Source organism: Numida meleagris, chromosome 13, assembly GCF_002078875.1.
Source record: "Numida meleagris isolate 19003 breed g44 Domestic line chromosome 13, NumMel1.0, whole genome shotgun sequence".
Classification (NCBI taxonomy): Eukaryota; Metazoa; Chordata; class Aves; order Galliformes; family Numididae; genus Numida; species Numida meleagris.
In genome coordinates this window covers 3,313,185-3,333,235 of record NC_034421.1, presented here as the reverse complement: position 1 = coordinate 3,333,235, position 20,051 = coordinate 3,313,185, and the positions used below count along the sequence as shown (strand labels likewise).

Below are 20,051 nucleotides of genomic sequence, written 5' to 3'. Positions count from 1 at the left end.
AAGCAGCTCCAAATCTAGAGCACCGTAGTAGGCAATTTTGAACAGTTGAAGCAGCAGCAAAATAACATTTCTTCAGTGCATCTCTCAGAGCACAGGGTGGACTCTCTGCATTTTCACACCTTTCCATACTCAGAGGAACGCAGCAATTAACTTTGATTCTTTACCTCCCTGAACACATCTGAATGACATTCCCATGGGCCAAACTATTTGATCACTTGGAATTGTTTGAAAATACTATCCTGTGCATCGTAGCTCCTAACCTTGTGGTGCATGGAACAGTGCAAGTCTCTGGTGGACAGCCTTCACCTTCAGAACAGTCCCCTTCATTGCCCTAGCTGGCAACAAAACAAACTCACATCAGCAGCACAAGGAGAGGAGATCACCCCAAGGTCTATGTTTTTTTCTTGCATTAGGAAGGAATGAAAGGTAATCTAGATATTACTGACTTTATTCTAAGAGAAATTCTGCTTTGAGAAGAGGTTTATGTATCTAGCCCAGTCAGGCCTCAGCAAACTGGAAGAGCAGCAGTGCTTCTATTTAACAGAGCTGCAAGATTGAAGGTTGACACTTGGAAGGGGATTACAGTATCAAAGCCTCCCTCTTCCCCTGATTAAAGTGATACCAAGGTCCCAGAATGATGGCAGACTCTGGCAGGACCGTAATCCCAGCTGCTCTTTGCAGCCTATCGATCTGCCACTCAAGCATCCCAAAGGGATGGGTGCACTCTGAAAATCCATTTTAGGAATGCTGACAGCCTCCCAGGCTGCACACCCTCAAGTCCTATTACTTTTTTCTTTGCTGCAGAATACCAACTAACTACAAACCACAAATTTTCAGCACTCTTAGTGTTAGTCCATCCACTCAAACAACTTATTTAACAACAACAACAAAAAAACAATAAGAGAATAGAATCAACTTTTGTCTTATTTATTGACAGTGAAAGTCAAAGTTAGTAAGTTAGTCAGGTTTGGAAAGAAGTAGAATACTCACTGCCTTCCACTTCAGATCCATCAGATAAAGTGCTACGTAAGTGAGCTCAGGTACCCGTGGGCTGACATTAGCAATTTCACTGGCCAGTCCTGGAGAGGGGGCAGGTGAATATACTCATTCCCCACTAGCCCTCAAAGGGAAAGCAGCAGGCCAGCAATGTCTTTCACTACTCTGTCAATATACAGAAAAGAATTTCTGCTCACAGATATGAACACTAAAAAGTTGCTCCACCAACTTTAAGTGCACATTTCCCCTCTAAACAGGGACGGCTTTAGAAATGAAGTAACATACTAACAAGGAGCCTAAGACATATGTATAAAGACTACTTCTCAGAAAGTTTTCAGATTCACTAGCAAGTGAGACAACTCCAGAGTTCCCAAGGCTCATATCAGTTTCCAAATCGTTTAAGAAACCAATTTATTTTCTAGTCACTCCACTGTAATTACCAGGTTAACCTGTCAAGATTAATGAGTTGTAAAAACAAACAAAAAATAAAACCACAGCAACACACGAAAACAGAACAGCTGTGAGAAACTGAGAAAACACAATCCAAAGCAACTGTAAAGCAATTATAGCAAACACTCCTACTGATCTGGGTATACTTAATCATTTAGGGAAAGATTCCCTACAAACAACACATAGCCAGACTGGTTTTTAGTATTGGTCTGCTTTTATTTCCATATTCAGCTCTTTGAGGGAGACATCCTTTCACAATCTGAAAGGAGGAGGATATAGCCCACTGTAGTGCTGCTTCAGCACACTAAAACACATCATACGAAAAATGGTTCTGTTGACTTTTCCCCAAACAAAGTGAACATCTGTCCATGCACTCGGGACACAAAAAGAGTCCTGAAACAGAAACATTGTGTGTAAGAGATGCGCACTGATGAAACTCACTTCACTGGCAGGAAGTCAAAAATGCCAGTTGGGAAGTACTGCACAGGAGTCAAGAAGTAAATACTGGTATTAGTGAATTTAAAAAGAAAATTGAACCCTAAAAAAAAAAAAGAATAAAAATTTAAAAGCAGCGCCTCTTCAATATCTCACTGCAGCACGCAGCAAGACTTAAAGGCACTACAATGTGGCAGAATGGAGAAAATCCGGTGCATTCACCCTTCCAGAGTGCAAGAATATGGATTAAAAATTCCAAAATTGATGTAGACTTTCTGAAAATGAACAAACCTCTTTTCAGCACAAGATATGGTGGTGCTGTAGAAAAGGAAAAAGAAAGAGATGAGTCAGCTGCTGCGCTTTTTACAAACAACCTTACCACAGATGCTAGCTGGTGAAAAGCTACAAAGTACGTGCTTCATCTGCTCTTAAATTGATATTTAAATCCAGAAACTAGGCAGCTTCTCCCCCTCTTTCTTCCATAAAAGATCTCTCATATATGGAACACAGATAAGCTAGATCCAAATAAGTCTCTAAATATGAAGGCTATTAATTTTTTCCACAGGTCAAGAGGTATACTGCTCCACAGTTTATTTTGACTCCTTAGATATCCAGGGGCAACAGAGCTGTACAGTGACAGCTACAACAGGATGCTTCCAGTCTCCCCTTCCTTACGGGAAGTCCTAAACACAGCAGAAAACCTAGATTACATTCCTGTGTAAAGTCCCATGTGAGCACGCTCACTATCAATCTTTCCTTTCCCTCCCGAGTACAACTTCAAGCTCCTTAAAGAAAGAACATTTCCTACACGAGCTGCTCAAATTAGCATGTTTTCAACATACAAATATACAATAAGAATTCAAAATGCAGAACTTCGAAAAATCATTGAATTAAAGATTTCAGCAACAAGCAGTGACAGTCAGACAGGAGAAAGTGCTCTGCTGCCAGACTTCTAACCAACGTTTCTAGGAAATCATAGATTTCATGTGGATATTTAAATCTACTCACTTATATCATAATTAACTTACTGTATAATCTTAAGCATATTATTTAAGCCCTGTCCAATATTACCTAACATGAAATTCTTACAGAAAGCAAATTTTCAAATCTGATATTACGTTAAGAGTTCTGTCAGTAGGAGAAATTGAGGAGCTTGCAACGAGCTGCGTTTAAAAGTTGACCCTAGCTGTCACAGCACTGATTACTCTGGTAAAACAGGACACAGTATTCTACTCAGTACAGCCCATAAATCTGACAGTCTGTGACTATATTTAAGAAAGCTCTTGTTTGTTCACTTCAGCCACATAAAGCAAACCATCTCAGAACAGCACATGCATTCATGCAACAAGCAGACAACCTTCTGAAACAAATTAATCTATAGTGACAGCTGACAGAAGCGCTTCTCTCTTCTGAAAGAGATCTTACCACAGTTTTATTAGATTACTCTGGTTCTGCAAGGGTAATAATTTCTTCATTGATAAAAAATTCAACAGTCTCCTCCTCCCAGTCATCAACATTGCTGTCCAGCTCATCCGTGTCAACCCCTGGAATGGAGAAAGGATTAACACAATGCCTCAAACACAGCAACAAGGATTCTACGCTCTTTCAAGGAACAGTCCTTAATATAGCATTGAAATAAGAAGTATTCGTTGCTTTAAATCATAACAATGACACGCTAATGTCATAAATGACAAACAAGGCATTGCTGTCTCCCACTACAGAGTTTTTGAGGATTTTTTGGTGATACATAACATCCAAATCTCTTCACAGGCTTATGTCAAAGTCAAACCAATGCTTGCCTTGAAGCATAAAGAAGCTATGTAAAGCACAGGCAGCCAAGTCTGGCAGCCAGCACGGAGTATTCTCCCGTGCAAAATCCAAAAGCAAAATTCATTATGATTCAGGAAAAAAAAACACAAAGACAAAACGGGGGAAATGGCGGGAAATGAATAGAGAGAAAGAATAAACGAGTTAGGAGAACAGTTGTAAAAACGTGATGTTAGGTAACCAAGAAGTGGTACGTGTGGCTTACCTCCTCGAAGCTCTAAGCGCTCGTTCCTTTGCTCCATGTACAACTCTTGTGCCATCTTGCGGTACTTTCTGAATTCTTCCATCATTGTACGTCTCCTTTCCACCAGCTCCTGCAGAGGCAAGACGAGGCTGTTAACTCCCATAACAAACAAAATGCACATGAAATGCACTTGTTAGAAAGGAAAACCTTCTCTTCAATCCTTTCTACTGACTTAAAACCTTTTATGTTGCGTTAAAGTTGTTTTGGCAAGGGTTTTTAATTTCTGTTATTAAAGGTTTTCTCATTAGTTTAAAGAGTGTCTAATACAGCAAGTCACTAAGAATCCTAACTTTTATCACTTTTGCTTACTGAGCTATCACCAGTGCCTCTCCAGATTCATTACTGCTTAACCTGAAAGCTGAGTGGCATCTGTGTGAACTACCCATTGGAAGCAAGTCTAAGCACCTGGATTAACATGATCACAGATGTTGATTACAAGAGAAATCTAACATATATGACCATTACAACAACAACAGACAGGTTAAAAGAGCTTCATCTATGTTATTATATTTCAAAATTGTCTTACCTTTGAAGCTTTGGACTGGCTCAGGCGATCCTTCTGCTCAAATATCTTTGAGTACTTCTTCAGATCCTTTTTAATTTGCTGTAAAACAGAATCTTATTTCAACTAAGGCTGAAAACAGACTAACAATCACAATCATCACATTCTATAAGAACTCCTCTGGCAGTTTTGAGCATGCTTAGCATTTTTGAAAAACTGCTTTTCTAGGCAATTTCCCTGCACTGTTACTTTATTTACTCTTCTGGCTTACAGATCATGTAAACATTTCTGTAAGCATTCAATTACAGAAGTCCAGACAGGTAAATTCAGGTTTGTTACTCTTCACATCCTTTCACTGTAGCATAACCATAAGTACAACTGGTTTCCATTTCTATTCCAAACTTAAGGAACAGTTAATATTTACCAGTCATTCCCACAAGCGAGGTCCCCTATGGCAATATGGTTTTTCAAAAGCTCAGGGAGAAAGGCAGTTCTACAGCTCTAACAGTTCAAGACTTGTTCTCAAGAAAAGGACGCTAAACCTTGGTTTGTATACGTATCCACTGATCCAGTGTCAACAGGCGTGGAATACACTACCTTTATCTGATCCTCACTGAGCAAGGTAGCTGGTCGTGGTCTCCACAGAAGCTGACAGAACCTGTCTTTATTGTTTTTCTGAAGTAGACGTCCTTGGAAGGTCCATAACCAATACGCATTGTCCACCTGGAAGAGCGGTGTAACATCTCAATCATGGTAAGCTGTAACTTAACACTCGGGTTCTCACTATGTATCTTTTAAGGATTTTTCATTTGTATGTAATAAAATTAGCATCCTTAGTCAATGAAAATGAAGCATTCTTTTTGTTAGCATCATTCTTGCACAAGCCAAATTCATCAGCAAAACAGAGTTCATTTGTTCCACTGAAGCCTTGCATAAAGTTATACCCTGGATGATAACAGTTTAAAACTAAGCAAGGCCTTCTATCATAACGCCTCAGATTCTGCATCTGTACAGAAGAGGATTTCAGCACAGTGGCTGGAACTATGTGAAAGTAAAGACAGATGCAGTTTTTCCTCATTATTCTGTGTGGGCCACACAGAGATCAAGTTCCAAATAGCTAAAGATAAATTAAAAGATGTAATGAAAACTCAAGAAGGACACTCCGTTTAGAACTGTGAACTGCCCAGCCAGAACTAGTTTTTGAAAATCAGCAAAGCTTACAGCCCAAATAAATTAGAAATTAACATGTAAAACTATGGTGCAGGTTTTAAGTCATGTGAAAAGCGACAGGTGCCCATTTTGTCTTCATAACCAATAGACCTTGCCAACACCTCTGGAAGGGAAAGGAAAAGATGAATTTGTTAATACCTTATGGCTCCACCAAGACACAGAAGTCACGATGTATCTGCCTGTAGGATCCCATTCCACATCTGAAGCTGTATAGTGTTCAGCAATATTCATCATGGTGCAATCAGATGTATCAACAAATGCTAAGGCACCGTTCATGCTGCAAAGGCAAAAATAGACACTGTTTTACACACTAGCATAGCCTATTTTTTTAAAACAGGTTTCATAAGCTACATCTTTTCAGCAAGCAGCCAAGGAAGACTCATACCAATAACATGCATCTGTGGCTAGAAAATGCGACTAAATAAAGCCAAAAATCTACAAAAGAACAAAACTTTCGCTAGTATGTTCAAGGACCTTTAACCCATTTTACATTTCTTCCTAAAGTCACGACAAAAACATATTACAGTCAAGTTACAGCTGAAGTTTAACAGCTGCATGCCAAAATACTCAAGAAATGAAGATAAGTTCAAAAATAAAAAGATTTCTAAGATGAGCAGCGTTACTTGTCTGAAACACACAAAGCCAAATACTGCTCAGCTGGTTAATAAGTCTTCACCTGCTCTAATGTGAAGCTTTTTTGATATATATATATTTCTAAACAATACAGCTTTGTTGTAAGAGCATAGTAAGAGTACTGCCCACGAGAACTCAAGGCTGTGACAACAACCTATTACAAGAGCCACATGGATTAGTTCAGAATCACAAATTAAACACATAAGAAGTGTTTCTAAATATCCACTTAGTTGTTGAAAAAATTCTTCATTTGACATGGCAGAAATATCAAGTTAAGGTTACTGTGTCATGATGGAGCTTGGTCCTTTGTACCTTGTTTTCCTTTGTTTTTGCAAAGCCCTATCGGAGTTATGTAGTAATGCAACTGAGATACGGTTTTAATAAAGCAATAAAAACTCTTGTAAGCTTTAATAATGTCAAGTACATAACAGATTCAAACTGACAGATTACTCCAGGTCAAAGTAATTTCCCCCACCCCCTCCACAGAGAGACCTTTCAATACAAGCAAGCACTCAAAGTCAGTAAGATTTTCTTGCCCACTTAAGTAACAAAAACTTGTGTTCAATCATTTGTGGAGATCGCAAACACTTCCTGATGAGATTGTCTAGCCCTTTTTTCCTCCTTTAAAAGCAGGATGGTATTCAGTAACCTGTGCAATGCTCACCTTCGGAGGCCAGCCAACACTACAAACTGCCCTTGAGGACTCCAGAATATCGTGTTTGCCTGCTGTTTGTCAAATGTTTCTAGAAAGAAACAAGGAATCCAGAAAAATAATCACAATCCAATCCCATCAGTCACATCACAAGCAGTAAATACAACCATTCCTCAAAAGACATTTCTGAACTCAGCAAGGAAGCCTCTACAACAGTTCTTAGCTCTGTACTTCTTAAGACAAAATCTAGTAGCACAAAAGCATCTAAGGTTAGCAGAAAAAAAGATCAGAAGATCCCAATACCCAACTTGAGAAAAAATGTTACCTAGTCAGTTAAGCCTGTGCTATCTCCTTGCATGAACATCCCAAGACCACATCATTATTCTGGCTTGTAAGCCTTGTATTCTCAGATACTGGACAGATTTAAAATGACAATAGTTCAGCTGTCACCAGCAAGCTAGGTTTCCCAAATATAGTGTCAGGAGTAGCACCTAATGCCACACTATCGCAACCAGTCACAATTTGAGTTTGCTACACACAAAATGCTCAGCACCTGCGTATTTCCCTTATCTTTCCAGTTACTTACTGATAAGTTCTATTTTCCCATTGTTTTTAACATGGTAAAAGGAAACTGAAATTCGTGGAGTTTCTCCATGCAAAACAGCAAATTTGCTTCCATTTGGTTCCCAAGCAAAGGCTATGATGCTTTCTGTAAAAAAAAAAAAAAAAAAATAGAGGGGTCAAAAGTACGTAAAAAAACAGCCAGAACAAACACAATAAAAAGCTTCAATTACAAGCAGTTATCAAAGAAAACCAAGATGCTGAAAAGGGAACCCAGAAGTTAAACTCTGCCATAAAGTTTACTTTTTAAAAAGAAAGGTCGATAAGGCAACTTGGAATTACCTTTCATTTCCACCACATCCACAGGCACCTGTTTCTCTCTCATTCGGAATATTTCAAAGTTGGTCACCACTCCCTGTGAAGGCCAACATTAGCTCATTAATCAGTACAGAAGAAGCAGAGCAAACACTTTTCATCACCATGCATAGAAGGATGGCTACACGATTGGTCCAAGAGAACTCAGGGCGACGGTCAATGGCTCAAGATTTGTTTTCTTAATAAACAGACAAATAGTGCGTGCCTCATTAGTAAGCACACTCTAAATCCTTCTGTTCTGATAAAGAGTAACAGCAGGATTGCATACAAAAATTATTTTTTTCCAGAATTAAATTTAAGTGAAATAGATAAACGCATGGTACATTCTGCAGCATAGCCTATGGGTTCAACAACCGATTTTAGAGAGAGCAGGAAAAGAGATCTAGCACTCATTCATTTAAAAAATTTACTCTACCACATCAGTAAATTCAAAGCAAATCCTGGATGCAAGCATGACATACATTTGGCTCTCTACACACTTCAAACTCAGCAGTCAAAGCTATTTTTATTTTTCCATCATGCAATTTACACCGGCTTCATTGAAAGACAGTATTCTAAGAAAATAAAGCGTCAGCATGAAAGAAACCAAATTTTATGAACACAGTCACAGTCCACACACCTGCGTGCCTTTGGGAGTCCTGTCTACCTTCACACACAGGTAATCACCATTCTTCTGCCAGTGTAGTTTACAATCTACGACATTGAACAAATTTCGCACACGGATTTCTTGCCTGGCAGGCAGTTGCATTAAGGTCACTCTTGCTGGGATGTCTTTGTCCTCAGGCACCCAGAAAGCAATTATGTTACCACCAGGAGACCAGGAGAAATCTCTGCAAGAATAAAGTTAGACTTATTCCATTTTAATTTTTAGTTAGAGATATTACAAGCAGAAACTATTTTCAGTATTCTGAGTGCTGCAGACAAATATCAACTCTCAGTAGAAAGGCAGATACAGATGAGCAACCGAGGAGTTTACTAACCTTACACATAACATGTTTTTAACTGCTACTTAAACCTGCTATATCACCAATGTTATCAAAACAGTAACATTCACTAAAGAGAAGGTATAGCTCCTTTGCTGCAGAAACCCAAAAGATCTATGGAACATAAAACAAATGAGCGACGTCCCTCTATGATATCAAACTGAAGACAATCCTCTGCACCTGAAAACTTAATTTTAACTGTTTTCCAAAAGGTGCCTCAAAAATTCACAAGAATCAGCGTTTACCGTGCAGACACGCACAAAATCAAACGAGTTCCTTGCCAATAGGCAGCACACAGTGCACAGCACACCAACCTGAAAAGATATTACTTAAACTGCATTCCAGTTTGGTGTGGTAGACAAGGTACCAGGATGTCAAGTTAGATCCAAGATTACAGAAGTCTTCTTTGCGGTAATCTAAATACAGATTGATGTACGCAGCTAACAGCTCAAGTGGAAAGCATTCTGCTCTTCTTTTGCCAGACTAATCTGACCACTTTGGTATGAGGCTATTTTATCTAATCAGTATAAAGATTCATTTTGCTATTAAGAAGTCCCAGACATAAAGAAAAACGAGAGTAGTTACTTTTAGAAAGGGATATACTCACCTTATTCCCGTGATTTTCAAGCTTTTTTTGTCCAACAATCCCATAGACTAAAAGAAGAGAAAGTTGTCAACTTGCAAGTAACATTCTTGCACATACAGTAAGAGCAGAAGGCTTATGTGTAAGAGCACAAACTAGGAAACTGGACAGTGTTCAGAGATCCTTTATCCCTTATAGTAACATACGTATACCACAACAACCAATAAAACTAATTCTGTGTAATGATTTTTTATGAGTAGCAGCCTACAATATAACAAAAAACAAAAAACAGACTGGATTATGCTGTGATTTATAATGTCTTTTGGGTATTCACGCAAGCATCTGCTACTAAGACCTGGACAGTATCATTTGGTCCTGTTAACTCGTATGTTGAGCTCTCTTGGCTTTCTAGAAGCACAGTGAGAATGCTGCTGTCAAGCTCAGATAGTTTTTTGATCCAGGAAAAAAAAAAAACAAGAGATAAGCAAATGGATTTCTTCCCTTTTAGGCTCTAGAGTGCATTACTAAAACATATCCTTTAAAATAGATACCGCATGAAATGCTGACATCGTAAAGCAATAAATATTGCACAAAAACAAAAGAACTTACAGGTGTTTCATAGATGCTGAGGGTATCTGAAGTCATTCGAGCAAAGAATTTACCATCATGACTCCATCTAAGAAAATAAAAACAAGAAAATGAGGTAAGAGTCATCTGTTCATTAAACAAAGTCTAGGGCTGCTCGCTCTCTAATGCTGCTTTGCAACCTACTTAAAAATAGGCCAGTGAGCTGAGTTTTCACAGTGGAATCCTCGTTTCTTTTGCCCAGTCAGAATATCCCAGATGATAATAGCCTGAGGGTCATCCTGTGTGTCCATCAAAGGGCTGAAGGTCACTAAATACCTACAAAGGGAACAATCTACTTTACTATTACAATTTGATTTAATACATGAGTACAAGCAGGGCTTTATCTAAATAATATTCAAATACAATGCATTTTTAAACAGCACTTCCTCTAACAGGATGTTCTACAGGTGAGGGAAAAGCTTCCAAGACATGGTAATTCCTAGCACCTCTTCAGCTGAAAAGCATTCTAGATTTACACACAAGTTTTCTTGTACTGATCTTACAAGGGAAAATTCCCCAAATATCTTGCTACCTACTATATAGTTTTGTGATCAGAACACCATTGACTTCAAACTGAATACAAACCCATAACCTGTGCCAACCTGAACTACAAGTATGCTAGACATCTCCATTTAAAGATAAATAATCTCTTTCAAGTGCAAAGAACGAAATGTTACTGCTTCGAAGTATCTTACTTGAAAACTAGCAAAATAAGATGCATCTCAGACCTAGAATGACTTAGGAATGATTCCCTAAAGAGCTCTTAAATGTGAAAGAAAGCTTAAAGTATTCATTTCAATACTACAAACGTGGAAGATGCCTCTCGACTAAATTTTTTAGAGAACCAAAAGACTAATACTACAGACATCCTATCAAAATAAAGAGAAAAAAAACAGCATTCCCTCAGATAATAATGACTTCAATGAAGCATGTCAGTTTAATTTTGTAGAGCAGTAACTCCAGATTATGTTAAGTATATTCCCTGAAGTCAAAGCAAAGTTTGGCAGAGTTTCACTTATTCTGAAAAGGATCTACGTATGGAAAGCAACACTTCCAAAGGCAGAGGACAACCAAAGACCTCAGTCGCATAAGATCTGACAGCACAGCAGCCAGAATGCACACAATGCAGGTTTTTGATCTCTTACCCCGAACCAATGTCATACTCCATACCTTTCACAGGGTGAGAAGTCAATTAGCTGTACTCCCTGGTGACTAAACCTTTGAATCTGCTTGAACTTCTCTCCACCCCAAAGTGCGATGCCTCTCTGGTGGAATGTAGCCAGATAGGTGCCCTTGGGGGACCAACGTACGTAGGTTTCTGTCCACCGCTGGAATTAAATAAAAAAAACATGTATTCATAAAGATCCAACTTCATGCTGGATAACTAAAGGGGAAGGACTTAACACGTGGCTAGTAACTTCATATTTCACAAATCCACTTGCTTAGTGAAGATCTCTGAATGAGTGATATTAACCCAGTTCAGAGTGAATTTTCGCACACATAACTTACAGTACTCATTCTTCAGATTGAAAACCACCAGTTGAGATTGTTTCATCTTACTGATCTCCAAAAGTATTTTCCAAGGACAGTAACAACCATTGTAGAGTAACAATTAGAACAACCCAGCAGCTTAGGATTCTTTCTTGGATTGCAGCTCTGACAGGAACGCATCCATTCTCAGGAAGCTTAGACTCCTCACACTTCTAACAACACTACAGCTCTTCGTCTTCAGCTAAATCAGAAAGGTACCAGCAACACAGATATAGCCAGTAACCACAGCAATGAGCAAAGATGCTCTCTAACCCAGAAACAGTTTCTCTTAACTGTAACACATAATGGTTATTAGAGAAAGAAAATGTTTCTGGCCACCTGCAGTTCTTAGTAAGTCAGCTGGCTACAGCAGACAGGCACACTAACTCTCCCTTTTATATGGTGTTACCAAACCAGCTATTCCTCTTCAGCACCTCTGCGGTCAGCACAAAGGGAAAAAATCATTAGAAGCCACATGCTTAAGCACATACTCAGCACCAACAAATAGTACTCCTCAAACTCTGACTCTGCATTTTCATTCAGATCTTTCTGAATCACCTATAATGTACAAATGATGAAACTAACAGGCATCGTGGACAGGTTAAAGAAAAAAAAATACAGAAAACAGACAAGTTAACTCCACATTTGTTTAACCTAAGCAGCTAAGCCTAATTCTAGAGGACATAATTTCACTGCTCATTTTCCAAAGGAAGAAAGGAGAGAAAAAGTATTTCAGCAGAAGCAGGTTTTTTTTTTTTTTTTAACTGAAAAGCCTGAAATGTTACGAAATGAATGCAACTGACAGTGTATCTGCAATGTACAGCACTTCCAGGACACTCACTGCTCTGTCCTCAATTTGAACAGGCTCCTTGATATCATTCCAAAAAATGGAGGTCCGGTCTCCAGACTCAAAGATCACACTGTACTGATCCCTACAATCAGGATCTTCCAACCAGTAACGTAGATTCCCCTAAGAAAAACAAGAGAGCATCAGCAAATGAAAGACTAGGAAAACAAGCAAATTCCTATCTACCTGGCAGGTGGAAGTTTGTCTTCACAGAGAGTGAACCTTTGCTGTTCTATCATTGCGAAGAAGTTATTAAAGCGAAATTAAATAATCCAGACCCATTGGTTATTAGAGGATAAGAGGACAGATCATAAAAAGGTGGACCTTCGAGATAGTTTAATAACATTTAATATGTTTTGTCCAAAGTAACACAAAGTCTTGTTTGTTTTGGAGGTTTTTTTGTTGTTGTTTGGGGTTTTATTTATTTAACTATCCCTTCCTCCAGAGAGCATTTTACAAAGCTAGTGGTAACACACACAGAGGTTGCCCTCAAACATTTACAAATATAGTAAGATGCTTCCAAAATACTATTTTTAAATAGTTTGTATCAAGTCATTTTTTATCCTGAGTTTCTAGGCAGAACTCTTAGCAGAACCACTAAGCAAGCAAGAACAAAAGAACTGGAGTATGCGATCACTATTGCTTCTTCCATTAACTTAACAAATTCTTGGTATTGACTTTCCAAAAAAACCCTTACCAAATCTTTAAATGGCTGTTTCTCAGGGATTTCCCACTCATCACTGATTGTCATATACCTGAAAGTACAATTGGATTGGTTACACTTAGTGCAGCTACTCTTGATTAGAGTCCAAAAGACTCTATGAAACGTGCGATAGCTGCACTCACTTGTCAAAGTCTGTGAAAAGGTTGACTCTGAAAGTGTGCTGCTTATCCAGCTTGTATCCATCTGCATTCTTCACAGCATCCACTGCATGAGATGGAGACATGTACTCCAGAAAGATGTACCTACAATGCGGGAATACAAGAGTATGTTCATTGATGACTACATAAAGGAACGACTGCATTAAAACCAACGTACTGATATTAACAATGAAGCTTAAGTTAGAGCAGTGTTTCAAACCTAACTCCCAGCAGGTGATATCATGACTTACCCTTTTGTCTTCCCATCTGCTTCTGGATAAAATTCATTTATAATTTTACCAAACTTGGAAAATATTTTGTGGATGACATTCTTGAGTTTCTCAAGTCGGTCTGGTCCAACCTGAGGAACGTTATCCACTACTATCACTGAATCAATTCCATCTGCTTCCTGCGGCTGGTCTTTCAGTACATCACCAAGTAATTCTGCAAACAAAAAGCAGAAAAGAAAATTAAGTACTGGCCTACATCACGAAAGAGGAAAACTCAAAGATAAAAATAATAGTGATACTAAGAGAAGGGGAAGACCTAAATTCAGGAAAATGGTTCAATAACATTTAAGAAACCTGATGGTCAATGAAGCCTTTATCAGAGAAACAATTAAAAGTAATACAAACTACCCCAACAGCACTTCTTTGTTGAGACTCAACATTCCTGTTTCTTGACAAGCTTCAAGGCGTTAACTCTTGAAATCTTTCTTAAAGAAATGCATTGGAGACACCAACAGTCCTACTATCAGCTTGTTCCAGGAGTTGGAATTGGCTCAGGAAGCCCTCAAAACCAACAGAGCACAACACCGTACGATTCACTAACCAAGCTCTGACAAGAAGACTTACCCAAATCATAACCAGATGACTTTGACAGATGTAACACACACCTCCCTTCCACACTACAAGAGCTTCAGCACAATTCAAAACTATCTTCCATTTTAGAAGCCCTGCACATATTAGCATCACTATAATTATGGCTGAGAACTCAAGCTCATTCAAAACCTTTAATTAAACAAGAAAATTAAGGCGTCCTAAGTAAAGACACTAGGAACCACATTAAGCAAGCAACTAGACAATACAAGCACATCTTCTGTACTCTGTACATTCTTCAACCACACTAACCGCCCTTTCCTGGGCGATTCCCTGAATTCTCTACATATCTTACTTGAATCTGTATCTCAAGTCAATTCTATCTGATTATTCTGTTTCCACAAACTAAACCCCACTGGTAATGTAGAATTTAAACAGAACTGTCAAATTAACATTTTTAACTACAGAAATATACAGATCCATAGGCCAAGAGTCAGAACAATCACCTCAATGAGAGAAACTCATCAAGACTGGCTAAACCACATCTATGCTTCAGAACAAGGCAAAATAAGAAAAAGCTCATAAAGAAACAGAGTCAAGAAAGGATATTCCCATGGCACAAGACCATGCAGATCATCAAGGGTGATCAAAAAGCTTGACAGAAAACTAAAAGCACCAGTCTCAAACAATCACAGGCAGTAATAGTTCCAAGAACAGTACGTGGGGGAAAAAAGGCAAAGTAGGAGAAAGAACATGCAACAACAAAAATTACTTGCACAAGTACATCAGTGGCTATTGGAAGCTACCCCATAGATAGTATTTTCTACCAAACCAAGTGGTTTAAAATTAGTACCAGAGGTATTTTGAGTTGCTTTCCCCTCAACTTTTTTCTACAAAGATGAAAGCTAACCCAGTTTGAACCAAAGACTCAGAAGAAAGGATATAAGTAGCTGCAAATAAATTAACTTCCAAGTATATATCACACCTTAGAGCATATTAAGATATATTGCCATTACCCAGCTAGCTAACAACACACATACAAGTGATGCTGTGGACAGGTAACCACTTGCCTGAGAGCTAAGAGATGGGCAGGGAAGCATCTGCTATGCCTACAAAAACTCTAAGGGCTGAAAGAAGGAATTTCTAAGCCTGGTGTTACAGGAAAATAACATCATTTTTTAGTTCTTGAATCCTTCATATTTTTCATGCCTATAAAATGGAAGCATGTTTCATAAAGAACAGCAAGGACATTTCCACAAAATCTTACGAAAAAAAAAATAACTCTTAGGCTCCAATAGTCACACTTTTTCACAGGCACTTCCCACAAAAGACTACAAAAGAAAGGAATGCTTATTTAAATTAACATAGAAGTAGACAACATTCTATATTAAATCAGAACAGTAACTGGTTAAACACATACATACCTACACTGTGTAACTCCTCTACCTTACATTCAAAACTATGAACAAAGGAACCTTCAAAGAGTAAGCGGCCGGTTCAGCCAGCTCCTCTCCCACAGGCCAGAAGAGAGGGGTGTGGTGGGTACACAGCTATCTTCAGCTGGCAGAATTTTAAGGACCTCTCTCATTATCCGAACTAAAGTTTCATTGCACCTGAGCGATTATCTGACACATTCCTTCTATGGAAGGTGGAACAGCTGTTCTGCTATGCCAACATCACTCTGGAAAAAAAAGAACCACCACCAAGTCAAAGTAACACCTGAGACGATCCAATCCTAAAGCCAGTCCAGCTCAAAATTGCTCTTGAACATGTAATTCTTATCATAGACATTGAAATAGTCTTCAATCAGTGATGCTGATGGCCTGGAATTGATTCTGCTGTGGAGTTATCAGGGTAAAGCAAAAGGAATAAGACTGACCAAGAAGTAGCACAGGCTGATGGAAAACCAGACCAGCAAGAGTGACTAAACTTAAACGCTGTAATTCAGCCACTGATGTATTATTCATACCCATAAGAGTTAACCAGATTAATTGTAAAGAATAAGACAGAGGACAACAGGAAATGTTCCTAGGTTCTATCTACACTGAGATAAACGTGATAATCCCCAACGTAGACAAAGCATCTCAAGCAGACACTTCACTAGACAACACGAATCCAGTGATAAACTTGCAGACACTTTTGCCAAAGTCTCTCTAAGATACGCATGTGTTCAAAGTGCTACACAGACTACTAAGAATAACCTGCGTTCTCAATTCAAAATACTTCTCCGCTTATTTATTAAGCTAAACATAGGACTGGAACACAAGAAAGCACAGTTATAACCTGCATTCCACTGCCAATTCAAACCGCCCGTTGACTTAGGAGATGGTACACGCTTTAAGATGCATTTTCCCAGTTCTGACACGTGTAACTATTATAGACCCTACAGCAGCGCTTACGTCAGAGTAACAACTGGCAAAACACACGAGTAGATTTGCTATTCAAGAACTGACACGGTTACCCTTGAAAGACTTGTCTGAAACAGTGAAAAAACTGAAGCACCGTTAACGCCCTTACACCAAAGATAGCTACATCCATAACGCTTTACGGGGCCAGACGACGGTTTGGTCATTCCACGACAGTCAGCATCCAGTTCTTCTCAGAGGCCCCGAGCTGCTCCTAACCCGCAGCTCACCGCCACGTCTCAGGAGGGCAGCGCGGAGGGGCACGGACGGCACGGGCACGCCGAGGCCGCCCCACGCGGGGCCGCTCCCCGCAGCGCCCCGGCCCAGCCCGGCCCGCCGCCCTCAGCCCGCCCCGAGCGGGCCCCGCGCGCACCTTCGTCGCTGATGTCGTCCACGAAGCCCTCGGGATCGCTGAAGGAAAGCTCGTCCTCGGGCTCGGCGGGCGCGGCCTCCCCGTCCTCCCGCGGCGCGCAGGGCTCGGCCGGCGGCTCGGCCTCGGCCGGCGGCTCGCTCTTGGCCTCCTCCGGCGGCGGCTCGGCCTCGGGCCCGGTCCGGGACTCGGCCTGTTCGGGGCTTTCCCGGCCGGACGTCGGCTGAGGAGAGGGCGGCTGTGGCTCGGCGGGAGGCTCTGAGGCGGCGGGCGGCGGCTCGGGGGACCCCTCAGAGCCGCCCTCTTCCTCCGGCCCTTCTCTCTCCTCCTCCTCCTCCTTCAGCTGCTGCTGAGGCGGCGGCTCTGGCGGCGCTCCGTCGGGCTGCTCGGGCTCCTCGGCCGGGCTCTGGGCGCCGGGCGGCGCGGGGCTGTCCTCGGTGCCCTGCATGGGGGTCGGTGCGGGGCCCCGCCGGCCGCGCGCTCCCAGCTCACGAGCGACGGGAAAAGGAGCGGGGGAGGGGCGGGGAGGCTCCTACTGCCGGGCCATGTGCGCCAGGCCCCGCGAGCCGCGCCGCTACCAACGGGCGGGGGAGGCGGGGGGAGAGGAGCTCTGCCCCGATGGGGGCTTGATCCGCCACTATTTTCTCGCTGCTCTGCTTCGGAGCAATCGCCGCCTCCTTCGCTGCACACCCCCCTCGCTCGGCCAGCAGTGCCGTCTGCCCTTTCCCAGCCCTCACTGCCGCGGCTCCCCCTGCTCCCATGCTCGGTGGTGGAGCCCAACATGGCGGCTCCTGCCCGTCCGCTGGGGTGGGGTTGGACCGAACCATTTCGCGGGAGGCGAAAAGCGGAACGCGTTTTGACGCTTGACTGGGCCGACGATGACTGAACCCTCCGTGCGGTGTTGGCACCTCAAACCATTCCTACGTCCAACACGAAGTAGGAGGCGACAGCCCCGCGAAGCGAAACTCGCCACCTTCCCCCCCGCAGTGCTCCCGCCATGGGGCCGCCCGAAGGCCGCGGAGCGAGCGCGGGCGCTACCAAGATCCAGAGGGAGGGGGCGGTGCTGCGCGCCCAGGCCCCGCCAGCCGCTGCGTTGGCCCGGCCCGGCCGCCACATCACCCGGCGCGTGAGCCCTGCGTGGGGCTGGGGCTGAGGGGCTGTGTGGCCTTGAGGCGGCCGGCTGGCAGTGAAGCACGCCAGCTCGGAGTTGAAAGTGCCTAACCGGAGAGTCCTGTCACACTCTGCAAGGTTTTAATTACATTTTTCATGAGGTAAAATGTGATGCTCTTATCCCATGCCACCACTACAACGCTGAGGTTAATGAGAGAAGGCTTCCAGAGGGACAGCAGGCTTGTTTCAGAGGGCGACTTTCCCGTATTGATGTTTTCCAGTGATCTGAAGTGTTATCTGAGCAGCCCTGGCGTGTTGGTGTAACCATTAAGCCATTACTTTCTGCCAAAGACACTTCATGCTGATGCAAGATGTGTGTATTTTCAGTGTGTGTGCTGATATACTGGCAAAGAAAACCTGGAGCTTTTCTTTGGTACCGTCAGGTCTCAGCAATGGCTTTAGAGGAAAAAGATCAGAACAGTTCTTCAGGAAGAGTTAATCTCCATTTGCTCCTGAGATGAGCACCTGATCCTGCTTTCTTTTGTCTGTGTCCCAGCACTGTATGTCAAATCATCGAAACATTCAGGTTAAGAATGTCAGCATAGAAACATCGTGAGAGGAAGAGATCGGATATTGTGGTTAGCATTTTGAATTTAGATTGTATTTTATCTCACAGTATCTTTCAAACTTCGATAAAATCTTGAGAGAAGATATTAAAAAAAAAAAAAAAGCCAGAGAAAAACAGTTTTGTAATTCATCAGCTAGTCACAAGATGTCCCCCTAGCTCCATTGGAATTCAATCGGGTGCTGTGAGTGTCAGTTCCCTCTTTAAGCCACGGGCAGTTTATGAATGGAAACGATGACTGGCACTCTGCGGTTACTTTTCCCCCGCTATGTCATGGCACTTGACTAGATTTTGACTTCCTGATTTTCAGCAGCACTGATGCGTGACAGTAAAGGAAAAGCTGCTGCCTCTTCTGCCCTCACAAGCAGTTTTTTTTTTCCAGATATGAGGACACGCTGTGCTCCAATCCAGACTGCCAGCTGGATCCTCAAGATTACATGGCTTTTCCAATAGCACATTTGTGACTCTTACCTTTTACAACTCTTGACAGTTCCCTGCATTGCTGGGACAGGCAAATTTTCTCTATTACCTTTCTTCCTGTTTACAAGCTATTACCAAATTTAAATGCTGGGTCCTTCTTTCCTGTCTTCTATTTGCACTTTCTCTTACTTTACAGTAATTTTTGATCTATCATCTCTTCCTTCCTTCCTTCTGTTTCCTTTCTTCTACTGAAAGTTCCCTTCAGTCCCTGTGCTGCTATCTCACTGTTATTCTTTGTCTTCCAGTGCTTACTCAGCAATCTGAGGGTGAGTGGAACAACTTCTAAAGTAGAGATTTTTGCTGACAGATGGAGCTTGTTCCTGCAAGTATTGCACACACAAAAATCCTAATCAATGGGAAATTTGGGGTAAGAAGTCCGTCAATAATAGCTTCTTGTAACACAACTGTCAAAGCAGAAATGTGTTGTGTTTTACTGAGTGCAAGTAATCTGAGAATGATGGAACAGAAAACACCGATTCCTAAGCTGAATTCTGAAAGTGTATTCAAGCTCTTATCTTTATGAAGTGTATGAAATTGTATCTAATACTGATAGGACATACACAGAATGACCCATTGCAAGACCAGGGCCTCAGGTAGTCCTGTGCTTCTGTGTGACATTTGTTGCCTGGAACTTAGTGACATCAGCCCTTTCCTTCTTTTTGTAGTGGTGATAGTTTCTTTATGCTACGGGTTTTCCAGAAGCTTTTGCTGTGTTTACAATGCACGGGGACAAGTTCAATAACTTTTGTCAAGCACAGTCTTTCTCTCCTTGTCAAAAATTATTTCAGCAATTGGATTATTTCTTTCACAGTATTTTTCTTCAAGACTCCTTCTGCAGATTGCAAAAGCAATCTTCAGTGTAGAATGTCTTATTTATACCAAATAAATAGTTATGCTATTAGCTGAA

The 20,051-nt window shown here is 41.4% G+C and overlaps 1 protein-coding gene across 1 annotated transcript; it reads right to left on the bottom strand.

Moving 5' to 3' along the window:
• Positions 1,639–17,669, bottom strand: EIF3B (eukaryotic translation initiation factor 3 subunit B). Its single transcript, XM_021411280.1, has 19 exons — positions 16,933–17,669; positions 13,588–13,780; positions 13,322–13,441; positions 13,173–13,230; positions 12,470–12,598; positions 11,269–11,426; positions 10,243–10,374; positions 10,081–10,147; positions 9,496–9,542; positions 8,525–8,735; positions 7,873–7,945; positions 7,556–7,678; positions 6,982–7,060; positions 5,823–5,961; positions 5,052–5,177; positions 4,479–4,556; positions 3,914–4,022; positions 3,307–3,425; positions 1,639–2,199 (listed from the first exon to the last, which is right to left on the bottom strand). The coding sequence occupies exons 1-18, from the start codon at positions 17,375–17,377 to the stop codon at positions 3,322–3,324; spliced, it is 2,391 nt and encodes a 796-aa protein (XP_021266955.1). The 5' UTR covers positions 17,378–17,669; the 3' UTR covers positions 1,639–2,199; positions 3,307–3,321.